The 20,146-nt window shown below is 34.5% G+C and overlaps 1 protein-coding gene and 1 pseudogene across 1 annotated transcript; one reads left to right on the forward strand and one right to left on the reverse strand.

Moving 5' to 3' along the window:
• The first annotated feature begins 1,764 nt into the window (after positions 1 to 1,764).
• On the forward strand, positions 1,765 to 3,339 carry DLAH (alpha/beta-Hydrolases superfamily protein). Its single transcript, XM_059580518.2, has one exon. It carries the CDS (start codon positions 1,774 to 1,776, stop codon positions 3,337 to 3,339), a length of 1,566 nt encoding a protein of 521 aa, XP_059436501.2. The 5' UTR covers positions 1,765 to 1,773.
• Positions 3,340 to 14,528: 11,189 nt separating this feature from the next.
• LOC132169485 (phospholipase A1-Igamma1, chloroplastic pseudogene) lies at positions 14,529 to 16,034 on the reverse strand (annotated as a pseudogene).
• Positions 16,035 to 20,146: the final 4,112 nt, after the last annotated feature.

Consider the following 20,146-nt stretch of genomic DNA (forward strand, 5'->3'; position numbering starts at 1 on the left):
TTGTGAACTGATCATTGAAAAGTGACGCATATAATCAAGTGAAAACAGCCTGACTCATATTTTCGACTTTTTTTATTTTTACACAAGACTATTAATTAGAGTCCACTCACAGTGGACGCTATTGACCTATTAGCAGCGTCCACTTTCCAAGTGTCTACTTAAAGTGGACGCTATTGATCTTCTAGTTTCGATTTGTTTTTTATTTTATTTTTTATTTTTATACAAGACTATTAGTGTCCACTGCTCGTTTAAAATGTGTGCACTTAATTCAAGGCAAGTGTCAAATTTTGATGTTCACCCACCCAAAATCTATAGGACTTCCAAAATTTCTTCAAATCTTCAATTTTTGGTGTAATTACTCCTCCAAAGCATATTCCTCTCCAAAAAATCCACTCACCCGAGGCATCCGATTTTCTTTGTTTGTTTCTTTGTTTGTGTAATGTGCCTAAATACTTGAATTATTAAAAAAAAAAAAAAAAAAAAAAATAGAGAGAGCCTAAATACTTGAAGAATGAAATTTGTAAATAAAAATAACAATTTGGAACTTCAAAGATGTTAAAGAGGCCAAAACCTCTGTACACAATTTACTTGGTAATTTTCTAGATAATTTATTCAACGGTAATGGTGGATTAAATACTGAAATTTTCCCAAATTAATAATTTACAACCCACTAGCTTATTACACTTAAAAGATAGAGGAAAATATGCTTAAGCCTTCTAAATTATCACCTATTTAATTTGCACATACACTTCTAAACTTTAAAAAGTGACATAAGACTTTTCATGCTGCTACATCGTGTCAAATTAGAGACATTTGCAATTTTCTCCCCAATATACTCTTAAATTCATTTTTTAAAAAAAATGAAAATTATTAAAAAATTAAACAAACAAAAAGACTAGAGTTAACTTTAGAAAGACCCCATGAACTTCCACACATTTTGAGAAAATTCCTCATAGTTTAAAAACTTTTAATTTCACATCTCGAACTTCTTATTATTAACTTTAAGGGTATTTTGAAAAAAAAAAAAAAAAATGCAAAAGTGTCTAATTTGACATACAATTGTAGAATGTGTAACTTCGATGTCACTTTTTAAAGTTTGGCGATATAATTATAAAATGAGTAATAATTCAAAAGACTAAAGTATATTTTTCCCTAAGATAACTGCTGACCCAAATAACTCACTCCAATTGACCCACCATTTTACTTACCCATTACGTTAGTGTGTGGCTCACGAAGCTGGCCCATTTATTGAGTTGATCATCTAGCTAGTCACTCCTTCAAATCAAATAACCACACGTTAAACTAAGGAACAAGAACAAGTAAATAACTTGTAAAAATAATAAAAGGAACAAGTAAATAACATAACTAAGCAATACAAAAATTAATTACATACAAAAATATTGAGATTAATGCACCAATGAATACTAGCAACAGAAATAGGCCTATTTTCTTCTTATCTTTGACTGAAACAAACAATACCCACTACGCGCGCATCACAGTACCGAGTCCAACACCTATACTTGTGTGCGACAATTCTTGTCTTTGAATTGAAACATTCAACCAGGATGTTGCAGCAGAAGCAGCAGCAGCCATATATGTCTTATTCCTCCTCGAATAGGATCAGGCGTGCGCTTGAAAATTAAAACTCATAGCCCATTTCAAACTTGCTCTTTCTTTTATAATCCTACGACAGATTCTCATCATAAGGTTTATAAATCTCTCCCATTTACACCCAACACATAATTTCCCTTTTCAATTCTTGAGATTACTCTAATGGAGAAAACAGGAGCAAGGAAGACCAAATGGGTGCTGAAGTTGAAGTCCAGTGTCACTTGGAAGGTCATCAGAAAGGCAATATCATCCACCATGAAGAAGAACCAGCAGCAGCAGCACTTTCATCTTACATCTGCATCAAGCATGAAAATTAAACCCTCTCCTATTAGGGTTCACGAAGGAGCGGTTATTAAGCGAAATCTACGTACAAAGGCAAAGAAAAGTGCCTCTCATTGCACCAAATCGCTAGCACAGCTCCTCCGATTGCCATACTCAGCTTCGGATTTTGTCGACCGGGGCAATCATATGACTCCGACGAACTCTCCGAAGGAAAACATATCAACAAAATGGCATGAAATCCATGGCTTGTGCAACTGGGAGAAGAAGAAGGAGAATCTTCTTGACCCGCTCCAGCCTTGGCTTCGACGCGAACTTGTAAAATATGGAGAATTTGCGCAGGCAACTTACGACGCATTTGACTTCAACCCTTTGTCGGAGTACTGCGGAAGTTGTCGGTACAACCGGCACAAGCTTTTTGAAGAATTAGGCCTAACAAAATATGGTTATGAGGTGACCAAGTACATATACGCCATGTCGCATGTAGATGTCCCTCGTTGGATTGAGAAGTCATTTCTGAATGAAATGTGGAGCAAAGATTCAAACTGGATGGGATATGTTTCAGTTAGCAACGACGAAGAATCAGAAAGGATCGGAAGAAGAGACATTGTCATGGCATGGCGCGGCACCGTTGCTCCGACCGAGTGGTTCAATGATCTTAAAACAAAGCTAGAGCGTATTGATGATGATGATCAGAAAGGAAACATAAAGGTCGCAAAAGGGTTTCTTAGCATTTATAGATCTAAGAGCAAGCTCACAAGGTATAACAAGTTGAGTGCTTCTGAGCAAGTAATGGAGGAAGTGAAGAGGCTAGTGAGGTTGTATAAAGAAAAGGGTGCGCAAGAAATAAGCTTCACCATAGCTGGGCATAGCCTTGGTGGAGCTTTGGCTCTCCTCAATGCCTATGAGGCTGCAACTTCAATCCCTGGCCTTCCCATTTGTGTCATCTCTTTTGGTGCACCAAGGGTTGGGAACATGGCGTTCGAGGACAAACTTGGTGAAATTGGGGTGAAAATATTACGCATTGTTGTTAAGCAAGATATAGTCCCAAAATTGCCAGGGTTCATAATTAGCAAAATTCTTCATAAGCTCCATGTGGATACTAGAGTAAATTGGGTTTACAGGCATGTAGGAACACAGCTTAAGCTTGACATGTTCATGTCACCATATCTGAAGCATGAGTCTGATTTGGTAGGGAGCCACAATTTGGAGATATATCTCCATCTTTTAGATGGATTTCTTTGTAAACAGTGCAAGTTTAGGTGGAATGCTAGGAGAGATGTTGCATTGGTGAACAAGACAACAGGTATGCTGATCAAGGAGTTGAGGATCCCTCAGTTTTGGTACCAGTTGCCTCACAAGGGACTTGTGCTTAACAAATATGGAAGGTGGGTGAAGCCTTGCAGAGAACCTGAAGATGTTCCTTTTCCATTTTGTGAAGCATCTTAGCAAGCACCAGTGCCCATTAATTTGTAGGGTATAAGATGAATGTTTCGAATTGCAGGATTGATCCCTCTTTGATCATTAAGCTTCTTAGTTTTGATGAGGATGATGTACATTTGACTGTCAATTGATTTAATCTACGATATTGAAGTAGCTCTCAAAACTCAGTTTTTTTTTTGAGTAAATATATTATAAGTCGTTAGGTCAACGCGCCAAAATTAAATTCTCCCTATGTTTTTTTTTTTTTTTGAAAATTTATTCCCTGTGTCAATCGAAATGCAAAGAAAAAGTCTACTGTCAAAATTTTTTAATTGCCGTTAGTTTGGTTAAAACACACCGTTTTAATGAAAGTCACATCAGTCTATTTTTTGATCCTACATGTCCATTGTTGATGCGTAGGATCAAAACTTACCATTTTGGCACTAGCCAAAACGGTAAGTTTTGGCTGACTTAGGGTTTTATTGTTTAAACCCTCAAATCGAGCAAAGCTTCCCACGACAAAAAAAAACAAGGTTTAGTGGCATGGTTATTTGGGGCATTTTTGGCCAAAAAAAGTCTCTATTGATTTCGCAACGCTTATTAGGGGCACTTGGGACACATCGATTTTTATGACGACTAGAATTTTAGTTTGAGACGATATTTTACTAAAAAGCGCCTCGAAAAGGGGACGTTTAGAACATAGCGCCCACTTTAAAAAAAAAAGGGTGCTTAATGATGAAAAATGCCCCATTTTAAAACATGGGGCGCTTCCTAGGCAAGCACCCCTTTTTAGAATGAGGGCGCTTCCTAGGCAAACTCTCTATTTTTAGAATGAGGGCACTTTCTAGGCAAGCGCCCTCATTCTAAAAAGGGAGCGCTCAGGTGGGCAAGTGCCCCCTTTTATAAAAGGCGGCGCTTGCGTGTTGTTGTGCAAATTTATTTAACTCGCAAATGCATGAATCGATTGTAGTTTAATGGATTGCAAGTGCGATGTCGAACACATAGGGAATTGTGTTTTTGAAAGAGCAATTTATATCTAAACTAATTAAATCCTAATCTAGTTCCAAAAGGTTTTTGATTTTGAATTTGGTTTTGAAATTAAAAGACAAACATAAACTAATTAAAATGAACTAAGAGATAAAAGTTTAAGGTTTGGGAATTCACACTCATTGAATCATAACAACATACTCCATGTTCATCAATATTTATCCGAAGTTCTCATAATTTAAATCTTATAAATGTTTTACTATGCTTCAACGAATTAATCAAAATCATCCCATGTATCTATTCATTGGACAAATCACAAAAGGAATCCAATATCAATTAAATCATCATATGTATCCGCAAATCACAAAAGATATCCAATCTTAATTGAAACACCAAATGTATCCGTAGAACAAATCACATGGGATATCCAATTATTTAGGCAAATAAAATCAAGCAATCAATTATGTGAAATTATCTTAAATCATCAAATGTATCATTGAATCATAAAAGATATTCAAGAATCACTCCACACATTGAAAAGAACTAAAACAATTGAAATATTAAACTCAATAAAATCAGATAAATAAAGACTTACATGAAAGTATTGATGTTCTTTATCGTTGAGGATTCATCCCCAACCTTAGTTGAGAATTTAGCTAAACATAAAAATAAAACCTAAATTTAAAGAAAACCTAAACTAAAAAGATAAAAACTATAGAATTTTGCTCTTTGAAATTCTATATATCTTCTTGAATGCAAAAATGTCTATTTATAGGTTTAGGGAAGTCCTAGAAGCCCAATTAAACCTAAATAATTCGATGGTCTGTCTCCCAGTCAAAATAGAAGTCTGAAATCGGAATAGGATTCATCCAGATTTGTGTCTTTTAATTGCGGGGCGATTTTGGCATAGTAACTTTCCGAATTAGAAAAATCCTATTTCACATTGAATTGTATTATTTTGCGTAATCTTTCTAGTGCCGCTTGAATCACTTCAATCTGATATTTGAGCGGATAGTTATGGTCAAAATACTGAGACGTATATAGAATCTGAATTTGAATCCGATCCGAAATCTTATCAAATCTGATTTTTTATCCAATTTAATCTGATTTAACCTTTTTCTTGGATTTTGTTAAACTTAACCACTTTATCTAGGTCTTCTCAAAGTATGTTTTCTTCCAAGCTTTGCATTTTTCTCTTTAAAGCTGTAGTTTTTCTTTAATGACCTACAAAACACTAAAAACACAAAATACTAAATAACGACACAGCTAAAGGATTAATTAATGTAAATAAAGGGGTCCAAATATATAATATTTGATACTTATCAAACACTCCCAAACTTACATTTTGCTAGTCCCTTAGCAAAACAAAACGAAAAATATAATGAAAGCAAGAAATATAAATCTTTTTTTGTGGGAGAGACGATTGCATTTAGCATATGTAACAAGCCTTTCAAACCCATAGGCATCCCTAGTGGACGAGTGAAGTCTCGTGAGGGCTTAACAGAAATGATACCCACAAACATTGTAGCACTATGTTGTTAACAAGAAAGAAATTTCACATAAACCATGGTTCTTATTCATGAGCAAGCTTAAAAAGACAAACACCATCATCATAGTCAAAAGAAAATTCAGAATCAAATCACTCATAAATAGAGAATTGAGACCTCATATGTTCTGAAAAGTGTAAAGTGTAATTAGCATACAATCATAAAACTTTCAGCTTAAACTCAAGACAAGTTCCAAAAAAATTTGTAAAAATTTCTATCAAATGAAATAACCAAGGCAAGATATGCAATTTATTATTATTATTATTTTTTTTAACAGGCTCTGCAATGTCTAACTCCCTTAAGCTTTCTAATTGACCCATGTAACACGTGTTAGGCCAATGACTCCTAAGCCAGGTGGCTTTAGGCATTAGATGTAGAACATCCCAAAGAGCTTATTAACTTAAGTCAAAAAAGCTACGAAGTCAGATTAGTCATATCATAAATCAACACTGAACTTCACACCTTTTGACGCGAACACTTAATGCTTAAAGAGGCAAGATGTTCGGTTACTTAGCGGAAAACTCAACATGATCTTTCATTTCCTTTTCCCTCTCTTATTTATTTATTTATTTATTTTTTTATATCTTGCAAGCCAATGGTTATTCATCAATAGGTCATCAAACAAATTTTAAAGAGAACAAGCTTAAGCTCAAACATCATACATCATAGAAAACAAGCTAATGCGTTCATAAAAATTTATCTCAAAACAAGTGAAATCTCTTTTACCCAAAAATAAGTCAAGGGACTCAGACTCCTAATGACATAACAATGTGTGCAACTCTTTAAGCAAGCTAATAAAATACAAACCACAGTGACAGTTTAATTCAAACTTGACAAAAAACATAGCATAATTTTTTTTTTTCAAAAAAAAAAAAAAAAAAAATTAAATGCAAAAAGACAAATAAAAATAAACAAATAAGAACAAAAATAATTAGACAAAATGTTTTTCTATACCCTCAAACTTGAATTACATATTGCCCTCAATGTGTAGTATAGAAATACATTACTAGAAGTAAGGAAACACCAAGGTGTGAAAACGGCCAAGGCGTCCCCCAAACTTAAACACCAAAACGCTTGTCAACAAAAACTAACAGCAATTTTTTTTTCTTCATAGAAACAAACATCAAAAGATTAATTGCTGTTACAAACAAAAATAAATAAAAATAACATGTAATGAAAAAGGAAAGAAATAATTTGTGGAGTGAAGTGCAGAAAATAAATTGGAGGAGAAAACTTTACAACGCTTTCTCCTATCATGCGGATGTCCAACCAATCCCTTCCACCCCTTCTTCTTCAAAACTTCATACCACTCTAGAAGGATATTTCACCATCTTATGTAGAATTTCTTACTTCGAAGGATCTTCTTAGGAAAGTGATTCCTAAATTTGTGTGCTTGTGTGCACAAGTCCTTGAGTATCTTGACATAAGATGGCTCTTTGAGACATTCAGGCGATGAAGCTTTGGGTTCTTGATGTGTCTCAAGAGGAAAAGTAATGTAGGCATGAGCTTCAGTACTCACTTCCATATCACTGGGCAAATTAGGATTTGTTGGGGGCTCACTGTTCTCATGGTGCTCAACTTGCTTTGGGTGCTCAACTTCTTCTTCTTCCGCCTTAATGTTGTCAACAAATTTCTCACTCTCAAGTGTGGTGGTGACTTAAGCATGCTCAACTTGCTCTGCGTGCTTCTCTTTGTTATCCACAATTTCCTTCTCATCAATCATGTAGTGTAAAATGAATGGATATTTGCTTTGGTGGTGAGTAGGATTATAACAATATTCACAAAATAGAGATAGTCCCCACTTATTTATAGTTCTGATGTAGGCCGACCTAATTGCCTTGAGTTCCGCTAATCTCCTTTTTAAGTCATCAATGTGAGTAGTTGGACAAAATTGAAATACTTCATCTTTAGGAAGATAATTTCTTGTAGCACTTTCCTTTCTTTTAAAGTTGGAGGTGGCTTGGACATGCTCATGATAAAAATTTTTGGACTCATCCTCATCAATCATGTAGTGTCCTTTAGCCTTCAACTGACTTTGAAACCTCATCTTCTTTATTGTTATCCTCTATGCTCTCATTGTCCCAATATTGAATCATTGGGTCAAGTTAATGTTCAGATGGGTGTTCATTTTCACTTTGGCCAATCCATTCTTCCATCCTTACGGTAGCATGAGTATTGGCATCTTTGAGCTCTTGACGCAATTCTTGTAGGGTTTGTTTGGTGAAATCTTTTAGCTTTTGTATAGCTTGGGAGTTGGACTGGTTGACTTTTTCTATTAATGTTTTCATCATGTCTTCCAGTGATGATTGTGGTGCAGGCTGTGGCACTTAAGTGGTGGACTGATAAACAGGTGGTTGAGCTTGATGATTGAACTGCGGATATTCTGAATAGTGCAATTCATCAAATTGGTGAGTATAATTTCCTGCAGACTGAGCTGACCATGAGAAATTAGATTGGTTGCTCCAATCTGGGTTGTAATAATTGAAATTTGAATCAAACCTTGGATTGGAGAAACTGGTGTTTATTTCCTCATATGAAAAATTAGAAGCTTGTCCCCATAAAGGACAATCACTATAATGATGATAAGGATTGGAGCAGTATGAACATGGGTCATGTGGGTAAATTGAGGGTAGTTGGTAGGAGCTGGTGTCCTATAACTAGGAGATGCATTAAAATCATTAAAATGAAAATTCATGCTTCCCCCTCACTTTTTAGCATGCAAATATCCCACATAAAACATTAACCAATTTTTTTTTTTTGAAAATTTTTTAATATATTTTTAAATAAAATTAAAAAAAAAAGAGTAAAAAAAATTAAAACTAAAATTTAAAAACTCACAAAAAGGACCAAAAATAAATTTTTGGCAAAAATCTACAGAACTGCTGCAGTTGCCAGTTGCTGCCTTTGCTGTGAGTGCGCTTGATCGCGCTGATGTGCTTGCGTGAGGATGCAGCAGCTAACGAGCGCAGGTGCACTTGAGCTTGCTGTCTTGGCCCTGGGTGCGCTTGATTGCACTAACAGGGTTGTGCAAAAGGTGCTGCGGCAGAACTGTATAACAAGCCAAAACAAAACAAAAAACAACTAGAAAAATCTTTTTTTTTTTTTTTAATTTTTTTTTTAATTTTTTATTAGTAACACAAATACAACAAAACAAATTGTAGAAAAATTAAATCCTAATTATAACTAGTAGAAGAATAAAACTAATTTAGAAATAAATTGGTTTCAAAAATTGAACAATTCCCCGGCAATGGTGCCAAAAACTTGTTGTGCAAATTTATTTAACTCGTAAGTGCACGAATCGATTGTAGTTTAATGGATTGCAAGTGCGAGGTCAAACCCATAGGGAATTGTGTTTTTGAAAAAACAATTTATATATAAACTAATTAAATCCTAATCTAGTTCCAAAAGGTTTTTGATTTTGAATTTGGTTTTGAAATTAAAAGACAAACATAAACTAATTAAAATAAACTAAGAGATAAAAGACTAAGGTTTGAGAATTTACACTTATTGAATCATAACAACATACTCCATGTTCATCAATATTTATCCGAAGTTCCCACAATTTAAATCTTATGTATGCTTTACTATGCTTCAAAGAATAAATCAAAACCATCCCATGTATCCATTCATTGCATAAATCACAAAAGGAATCTAATATCAATTAAATCATCAGATGTATCCGTAAATCACAAAAGATATCAAATCTTAATTGAAACACCAAATGTATCTGTAGGACAAATCACAAGGGATATCCAATTATTTAGGCAAATAAAATCAAGCAATCAATTATGTGAAATTATCTTAAATCATCAAATGTATCCTTGAATCACAAAAGATATCTAATAATCACTCAACACATTGAAAAGAAGTAAAACAATTGAAATATTAAACCCAATAAAATCAGATAAATAAAGATTTACATGAAAGTATTGATGTTCTTCATTGGTGAGGCTTCATTCCCATCCTTAGTTGGGAATTTAACTCAACATAAAAATAAAACCTAAATCTAAAGAAAACCTAAATCTAAAGAAAACCTAAACTAAAAAGATAAAAATTGTAGAATTTTGCTCTCTCGAATTCTATATATCTTCTTGAATGCAAATTGGTCTATTTATAGGGTTAGGAAAGTCGTAGAATCCCTATTAAACCTAAATAATTCGGAGGTCTGTCTCCCAGTCAAAATAGAAGTCTGAAATCGGAATAGGATTCGTCCAGATTTGTGTCCTTTAATTGCGGGGCGATTTTGGCATAGTAACCTTCCGAATTAGGAAAATTATATTTCACAATGAATTGTAGCATTTTGCGTTAGCTTTCCAATGCCATTTGAATTACTTCATCCAATATTTGAACCCAAAGTTAAAATACTGAGATGTGTATAGAATCTGAATTTGAATCCGATTCGAAATCTTATCCAATCTAATCTTTTATCCAATTTAATCTGATTTAACATTTTTCTTGGATTTGGTTAAACTTAACCACCTCATATAGGTCTTCTCAAAGTATGCTTTCTTTCAAACTTTGCATTTTTCTCTTTAGAGCTGTAGTTTTTCTTTAATGACCTACAAAACACAAAACTAACACAAAATATTAAATAACGACAAAGTTAATTAAAGGATTAACTAATGTAAATAAATGGGTCTAAATATGTAATATTTGGCACTTATCACGTGTAAAGCGCCCCTATTTCTATATGGGAGCGCTTTCACACTGCGAAGCGTCTCCAATAATTAATATATGGAGAAAATGTTTTCCCCATGCAATCGATATATATTTTTTTATTTTCTCCTGATATACAATACGCAATACAATATTGTATTGCGTATTTTCTCCATAAATATTGGATTAATCCATAAATATTTTTTCCATTCATCAATCTCATACAATTTTATACATATCTCACAATACATATCTGATCCATATATTCAATCTCATATCTCATGAGCCATCTAAATCCAAAATGATGATATCATAAACACAAAGTGTATCACATCTTAAAGAGTTAACAAAAATTGTATCATACATATGAAATAAAATATCAAAATCGATATCATAAACACAAAGTGTATCACCTCTTAAAAGAGTTTACAAAAATTGTATATTGCATATGAAATAAAATATATCAACAGGTTCGCTTAGCATTTGGCGTCAAATACGTAATAGGTCAAGTATACGTACGTCACTTAATGATTACTTGCAAATGATAAAACCAAAAGAAAATATTAAATTACAAACTTATATCTAACCATTTTGAAAGTGCAAACCTATATATAACTAGATTATATTACAAGTGACTAAGATATGAAGATCTACACATACTTTGTGATGATCCACGATGGTTGCTTTCTGTATCAGCTGCATGCTCATCTTCATTTGTTAATCCATTATCACCTATATATAAATAAATGCAAATGTATATTATGCAATCATATATATGTTCTTAAGTCAATGGTAATGAATTGTGTTTGAGCAGCTAGTTCCCCTATAAAAGGATAAAAGATAAATGAAGAACAACATAAAATAATTTTTATTGTGTTTAAGTTATATAAGCCAACATTAAAGGATAAAAGATAAGCCAACATTAGAATTTCAAATTTTATGGTGTTCTTCCTTTATCTTTTATCATTTTTTGTGTTTAAGTAATTTTTATATAACTTAATATTTGAGCAGCTAGTTCTCCTATATAACTAAAAATAATTTTGATGCGCCTGCTATCCAGGCGCCCTTAAATAGCTAGTAATTAAGGGTACCTAGCTGGCAAGCGCCCTTAATTAGGGGTGCCTGCTAGCTAGGCGCCTTTAATTAAGGGTGCCTGGTTGGCAAGAGCGCCCCTAATTAAGTGCGCTTACTAGCTAGGTGCCCTTAATTAGGGGCGCTTGGATAGCAGGTGTCCCGAATTAAGGGCACTTGCTAGCCATGCGCCCTTAATTAGGGGCTCTTGCCAGCCAGGCGCCCCTAACTAAGGGCGCTTGGCTGGTAGGGGCCCCTAACTAAGGGCGCCTGGATAGTAAGCGTCCCGAATTAAGGACACTTGCCAGCCAGACGCACTTAATTAACTAAATTGGGGCATACCTTATTGAAATGTCTCGAATTAAGGAAACGTTTTTCTGCACAAGCGTTGCTAATTTTATTTTGTGTTGTTTACATAATAAAACGTCCCTATAAGGGGATGTCTTATTAAAGCGCCTCTATTCCAAGCTTTAGTAAACCCTTTTTTTTTTTTTTTTTTTTTTTTTTTTTTTTTTTGTAGTGTCCCCTATTCAACCCTTCCCCGACAAAACCCACGCAGCCACCAACTCACCCACGGAACTCCCCTGACGCACCCACTAGCATGACAGAACCCACTGGCGGTTCATCAGTCCGGCGTCCTAATAATTTTTCGGCCTCACTCCGTCACAAGTAAGAAGTCTAACTAGGGTTCTGTTGATTCAAAATTTTTTGATTCAAAAAATTTTGAAAAAATGACGGTATTTTCTGGAATTTTTTGTCGGTTTTGTTGGTGATACAAATTATGTAAGCCGCGTACTCACATTCAAATCACTACAAACACTAACATACATTTTATTATATAAATTTAAAAAGTCATACAATTTTTTTTGTGCCTGCCAAATCCGGTGATATAAAATATGCAATTGAAAGTTATGCATTAATGCCAAAAACACAATCTTTCCATGCCTCAATGCCCCATCAACCAATGACAAATGAGCAATACATAAATCACTAACGAAAAAACTAACATATATGTTTGGATCCTCAGTCTGGCTCTAAGTGATGACACTTCACCCTTTAGAGAATTAACTTATTTACATAACTTAGGTAGGACCTTCGGTCCTCGAACACAGGTTTCGTCGTCATACCATTGGAAAAAACGACATTATCCAACTTTCTGTCATTACACAAAAAATTTGACAATGAATACTAAAATTACGGACAAGTACGAAGTAATAATCATTTCTCAACACCATATTACTCAAATCAAATACTTTTCATGGTCATATATAGCACACCCATAGAATTGCCTCCCAGGATTTTTTATAGTCGTGGATGTTATACTTGAGGTTGTAAGGGCGCACCTACACTGCACAGGTTCCATATTCTCTTTGGCCAACGATATTGCAGTTACCGACGACATTAACTGTTCATTCTACAATGAAACCTTAAATGATTAGCAGTAATCCGCCAAAACTCTTATGTGTTTCACAATATAAAATTTACAAACCTTTTTCAGCTTCTGAGTGTACAATTCGTCTTCATTGTCTCCTTGCCCGAAAATTTTCTTGCACCCGTTCATCCTTCTTTTTTTTTTTTTTTTTTTTTTTAAAAGTCAGAATCCTCTTTCACACTTGCAACAATAATTAATCTTAACATCATCATAAACATAGCAACTCTAGTTAGAGAATTTCAATTCTCAAATTTAAAAAATCCATCGGTTCCAATATTTCAAGCAGTAATTGACCATCATTTCAATACAACTAATTGTAAAAGGACTATATATAAATCCAACACAAATTCAATAAAAAGCTTTGGGATGGGGGTTTCAACAATAAATCTTTTAATACAACAAAAAGCTTCCATCAACAAACATAATAGGCTTACATAACTTGGATCACCAATCAAACCCACAAAAAATTCCAAAAAATACTTTCGTTTTTTCCAAATTTTATTGAATCAACAGAACCTTAGCCAGACTTCTTACCTGTGACGGAGTGACACCGGGAAACTACCACCCCTAGCTTGAACTTGCCTTAACCATAAAGACATATAACTCCTTGAAGAGTTGTATCTAATAACATACATAACTACTGGCAGAATTGCACATGTTAATTGTTAAGAGGTACCATTGTTTCTATAAAAGGATGCATGGTACATGAATTTATTAATCTTTGCATTCTCTCTCAATTGACAGAGTATAATAAAAGATAAGATACAAAATAATTGTTTATTTATTTTTACAATTTTTAACTCAATCACCTACCAAAATGTCTATTTTAATAAAAAAAATTGAGTAGTTGGTCATGATAGATTTGGGCTCTTCAAAGTTCAAGCATAAAATGATTTTTTGTTATAACATGCTAGCTACCTAGCTAGGGGAGAAAAATTTCAATAGAAGGGAGAGGACTATGACCCATATACATCCTCCCCTCCCTCCGTCTCTGTCTATATTAATATCATATATACTTTATAGGTTTCTGCATTAATATTGCCCAAGTGAAGAAATGAATATATTTTTGAATTTAAAATCTTAGGGCCAAATTATACTGGCGTCCAATCCTAATATGAATTAATGGAAGAGCTATTATATAACCTATTTTGCATTGAGAGTATTATTTAATAGATTCTACTTTGACTATAATTTGAGACTTGACTTTTCTTTCCTTCTTTTTTTTCTCTTTCCCTTCCTCCTTTTTCTACTCTGCTTCTTCTTTCCTTTTGTTTTCGGACTACAAAGGCATTGCTTTAAATCTCTGAAATTCCTTTAAATCTCTGTTAACAATATTGGTAGAATTGAAATGTTTTATTTTTAATTTCGTCAGCAAAAATATGGTTATGAATATGTGTGCATGATATATAGCTTTAGATATTAATTAGAGCTAGGCTTCCAAATATGTCCTAACATAATTTAGGTTTTGTTTTATAACTAAAAATTATAGTTTATACGGCATATAGTACAGATTCAAGTACATCTTATGTTTGCATTCTATCTACAAAAGTATGAACACTTTTCTCCCTAGTAGGTGAAGGTATGTCTTCAGGATCTCTCATTGGTTTTACCCATCTCCCATGAGCATTACAAACTAATCCCTTGTTGGCCAATTGATACCAACAACGTGGGATCCTAAGCTCATTAACCAACATGTCACATGCCTTGTTCACTAAGGCAACATCCCTCCTCGCGTCAGACCGAAATGTTGTGCTAGTACTATGAAACCCATCGACAAGATGAAGGTATGTCTCGAGGCTATGGAACCCTGCCAAATCCAATCCTCGTTTGAGGTAAGGCGATGAACGAACATCGAGCTTCAATTCAGCTCCAACATGGGTGTATACCCATTCTAATGTCCCCGTGATATCATCAAATTTTTGTAAACCCTCGTTGAATACAAGTCCCGGCATCCGAGGGACCATGTCTTGCTTAACCACCACCCTCAATGTTTTAACTCCCAGCTGATGAAGCTCATCTCGAAAAGCCACGTTACCGACCCTTGGCGCTCCGAAGGAAATCACGCTGATAGGAAGGTTGGGAATGGTTGATGCGGCTTCGTGAGCATTTAGGAGAGCCAGTGCTCCACCCAAGCTATGACCGGTGATTGTAAGGCTAACCTGTTCACCTTTTTCCCTGTACGATTCAATAAGTCTTGTCACTTCTTTCATCACTTGCTCTGAGGCACTTGTTTTGTTGTACCTAGTAGATTCATTCTTACTAGTGTAAAGACTATGAAACCCATGTTCAACTTTGGCATCCCTCTGCCCAAATGTCTCTAACTTCCTTTGCATATCCTCGTACCACTCCGAGGGCGCCACGGTTCCACGCCACGCCACCACAATGTCTCTCCGTCCGATCCGACGTGTCTCCTCGTCATCGCTGACCGCCACATATCCCATCCAGTTGGAATCTTTGCTCCACTTGTTGACCAAATGTGACCTCTCCAGCCACTGAGGCATATGTACGTGGGACATGGCATAAATATAGTTGGTGACTTTGTAGCCATTTCTAGTGAGGCCTAGTTTCTCAAACAAGTTTTTGCGGTTGTAGCGGCAACTTCCACAATACTCGGAGAAAGAATCAAAATCAAAAGCGTCGTATGTCGCTTGTGCGAATTCTCCATATTTGACAATCTCTCGTCGGAGCCAAGGTGGAAGAGGATCCAAAAGATTGTCCCAATCTGAAGAACCGTGGATCTCACGCCACTTGTGCGCTATCACCTCCTTGGGAGAAGTTGTGGGAGTGGAGTGTTTCTCTTCAGTAAACGAGTCCCAGATGGATTGGTGAAGCTCCGTCCGAGGAGGGGTTTCAAGATGGAGGTGGAGGAGATGTGAGAGCGATTCAGCAATCCGTGAAGTCGCATTTGATGGTTTTGTTTTCGGGGGATCTAGAAGTGCTTGTTGATGGGCATGGATTACAGAAATCCTGGTCATGGTGGAATATTGTGTGGTGGGAAGATGACTGTAGATCATTGTGGATAGCGCCATGGTTGGTTGTCAAGATGATTATCGATCACCTGGAAATGCTTGGAATTTGAAGGTGAAGATTATTGTTGAGGTGGATGTGGGGGAGATGGAAAGGGTATATATATAATAGGAAAAGAGGCATGGAAATTGGAAAATTCTCACGCGGGGTCGTCGTGGACTGAAGGACATGTTAAAAACCATGACTTGTATATGAAAAGGTCATATTATATGACTTACACGTTTATGGGGATGGGGTCAGTGCTACTTTTTGAATTATTAAAATTAAGCTCATGATCATCTAAATTACTTAATAATTGAGTCTAGTCTGTCTGGAACAGATTTATTGTTATAATTGAAGATTAATTATGAGTTAGCGGATATTGATGTGTTTTGAATGACAAATTGTTATGTATGTATCTATGACTTGTAACCTTGATTTTCTAACAGCTTTTGTTATGTGATGTATCATTCATCAATTAATGAGATTGAAATGATTTTTTTTTTTTTTTTTTTAAATGTTTAAATTATAACAATCTACGTACCTAATTAGTATATATTGAAACATATTAATAGCTTTTTACAATTAATGGGAATCATGCCCCAAATTCAAATGTTTGAAGCAATTCCTTATATGATGATGACAAGTTTTGATTTCAAATATCATATTTATCACGACACTGCTAGCGTACAATTTGGAGTTGAATTTTTAGGATATATATTAATTAACTAATACTTCCAACTAGTTAGTACTGGGCGAAAGGATAAAAGATTTTCCGGCCATTATGTTTTTGGTGCCTATTTTAATCTTTTTTTTAACTGCCTTTACAAGCAGTTAGTAGTTAGTACGGTTAGCAGTGCCCCTCTTTCAACTATAATTTTATAAAATACTTAACTGTATTTTTCAAAATTACACATTTTAATATCAAAATAAGTGAAACTTGAACTCATGATTTGGTAAAGAGTATAAAACTGGGCTTTATAACATACTACATCCAACTAGTACCGGACCATAGAATATAATACTAAGTCAAGTTTTTTGACATTCAACACGTACACCTTGGCAATATTCCAACTTCCACGTGTGAATCAAGCACTCAGTCAATTACTTTATTGCACGTAATTATATGGATTGAAAGAAACTGGCTAGCTACCAGCCTACCAGCGAATGGCATCAAAGGACGAACAAAAATTACTAATTCATCCATACACCAAAGAAGACCCATAAATCCATTCTAATTAATTAATTACTTTTCATGCCTACGAATATATCCATATAATTTTACACGACATCTATCATTCTAACAAAAATTAGAATGGATTAGCCCTTGGCCAATTTTAACAAAAATTATTTTATACCTAAACCTTAAATATATAGTCCAAATCTATCATGATCAGTGACAACCCAAATTTTTCACGAAAAAAATTAGGAAATTTGATTGGTAACTGAGTTGAAAATTGTAATATATATAGTAAAAAACAATTATTTTGCATCCTTCCTTTTATTTATATTTTGCAAACATGTATATTAATTGTATTTCTTTATACATTAACTAATTAATATTCAATCTCAATATATTTCTCATTCATACTTTAGCCAATTTTCATTAAATTTCTTGGTTCCACCTAAGGGACGTCATAGCCTCATAGGTCTATATATGTTAGTCTTTAATTCAATGTTCATTTCACATGCCAAAAACACTTCTTTTTTTTAGTCTATATATGTTTTTTTTTTGTTTTGAATCGAATGTGAAATCTTATTGAAAATCATCAAAGCCAGTATACTCATAGAGAGGGAATAACTTCTTCTCTCCTTATACAATACTACAAATACTTGGTAGAAATTGCTTCCCTCCGAGTTGAATATGTAAATCCGGCCATTTGGAATATTGCAGATAAAGAGATAAAGCCTTTTTAGACATGTACGTGAAATGAACATTGAATTAAAGCATATATAGACTAAACCACATAAATCTCTTATTTATTTATTTATTCCACTATTTATTTATTTTTCTATTTCATTTTTAATTTCGATCTTCACATTGTGTGGTAGGAAGATGGTTGTGGATATATAGAGCCATAATTATTGGTTGCCAACAATCTTTACCTTAATCGTGTTTCACAATGGAATCATGCTTGAATTTGATGCCCCATATTCAAATCTTTCAAGGCATTCAAGTTTTGATGTAATAGCAATATATAGTAGCCATTTTGGTTACGTCATTACTGTAGCTAGCGTAGATTTGGAGTTGAATTTAGGCTCTCCAGTGATGGCATTGGGCGAGAATTTCCCTTCATAACATAATGCTTACAACCAGTATTGGACGAGAGACTATAATATTTACCTTTCAACACGTCGGGGTCGGTATTCCAATGTCAGAAAGTGGAATATAGCTTGAGCGTAATACTAAATACTCAACTCCGATTTTACGAACATTATCAAATATGATTTGAGTCTCATATTTGATCCACAAACTTCAACATTGACAGCTTGATGCTATCAGATTTCTGTGTCTTCTTTGATGAACGAGATAGAGTTTTTAGCTCTTTCTGGTTAGAAAATCGTGGCTTGCCGTTGACTGAATCAGAAAACATAGCTTTATAGGCGTGAAAAGTATTTCATTAGAATTTTGAAAATGGATTAATGGGTAAGTTTGTATTTGATGCATTCCATCGTTGCTTGGTTTTTTCAATACAAATATTTACATGCAGTAAAATAATTGAGTCGTGCATGCATGATAATACACATGTAGGCCAGTATTGAAATGTCAAAAGAGCTTGCAGCTTCTTCTCTACTTCTACCCAATAATATTATATTCTTTCGTCTGCTACTGCTTGGAAGTAGTTTGTTCAGAAGCCAGGTTTTATATTCTTTGGTTTTTAGTCAAATGGGTCCAAACTCATGAGTCCTCTAATGTGGTCATGATCGGAAATAAACTATTAGAATGTCAACACGTAAAATTAGGTAAATTGTAAGGTTTGTTTGTTTCGATGTAAAATATTTTGTCTTAAAAAATAATTTTCTAAAAAAATATTTTTTCGATGTCTTTTGTCATGTGGAGGAAATCTAAGAAATTCAACTCTTATATAAATTTTATACAGCTGAATTAATGTAGAGTGCAAATAAATTATTGAATTTATGTGTCTTTTTTAATAAAGATTGATCAAATAGTTTGAGCATTTTACATCATCACAACTATACACGAGTTATATAAAAGTTGAGTTTGTAAACATTGCTTATTAGAACTTAAATCATTACTTATTTTAAACATCTTATTCTTTGAGCCAATAAAATAGAGAAAAAGCACTCATCTCCAAAAATGGTAGCATAAACTCTATTATGATCAAGAAATAAGCTTCACCATGGTCAATAGCTGGGCATATATAGGATATAGCTATGGTGGAGCTTTGGCTCTCCTCAATGCATATGAGGCTGCAACTTCAATCCCGCCTTCCCATTTTTGTCATCTCTTAATTTGGTGCACCAAGGGTTGGGAACATGGCATTCAAGGACAAACTTGGTGAAATTGAGGTAAAAACATTAAGCATTGTTGTTAAGCAAGATATACATATATATATATATAGTCCCAAAATTTTCAGCTAGGCAAAGTTTTTATCAGCTAATTCTACTTTATAGCAGCCATGCCTTTTGATTGTTACCGCTAATTATTATTATTTTTAAATATCATATGTAAGGGCATTAGTAGCGACATTGTACTATAGCCACTATTATGCATCATTATACACTACAAGAAAATTGACTTTTAGGAGCAACTGCTTTTGGATGCTAAAAGTCCCTGAGTGGACGCTGTTGATCAACAACGTCAACACTTCAACGCGGAAGGGTTGGACGCTAATGGTTCGATGCTGATGATTAATTGTTGATCATCAGTGTCGACTCGGAAGTGGACGCTAAAAGTCCTATATGTTGGACACTAAAAGCCTTGTATGTTGGACGCTGTACCAAGCTAGAACTAAAAATGGACTTGGCGCTAGTACTCCACTATTTGTGTCCACTTTGAGTGGACACTGATAGTGCAACCATCAGCAACTAATGGGTCTTAAAAAAAATAAAAAATCAACCATCAGCGTCCAAACTAAAGGGGACGTTGATGGTTGCACCATGAGTGTCCACT

This window comes from Corylus avellana, chromosome 1 (genome assembly GCF_965113065.1).
Source record: "Corylus avellana chromosome 1, dhCorAvel1.hap1.2, whole genome shotgun sequence".
NCBI classification, from domain to species: domain Eukaryota; kingdom Viridiplantae; phylum Streptophyta; class Magnoliopsida; order Fagales; family Betulaceae; genus Corylus; species Corylus avellana.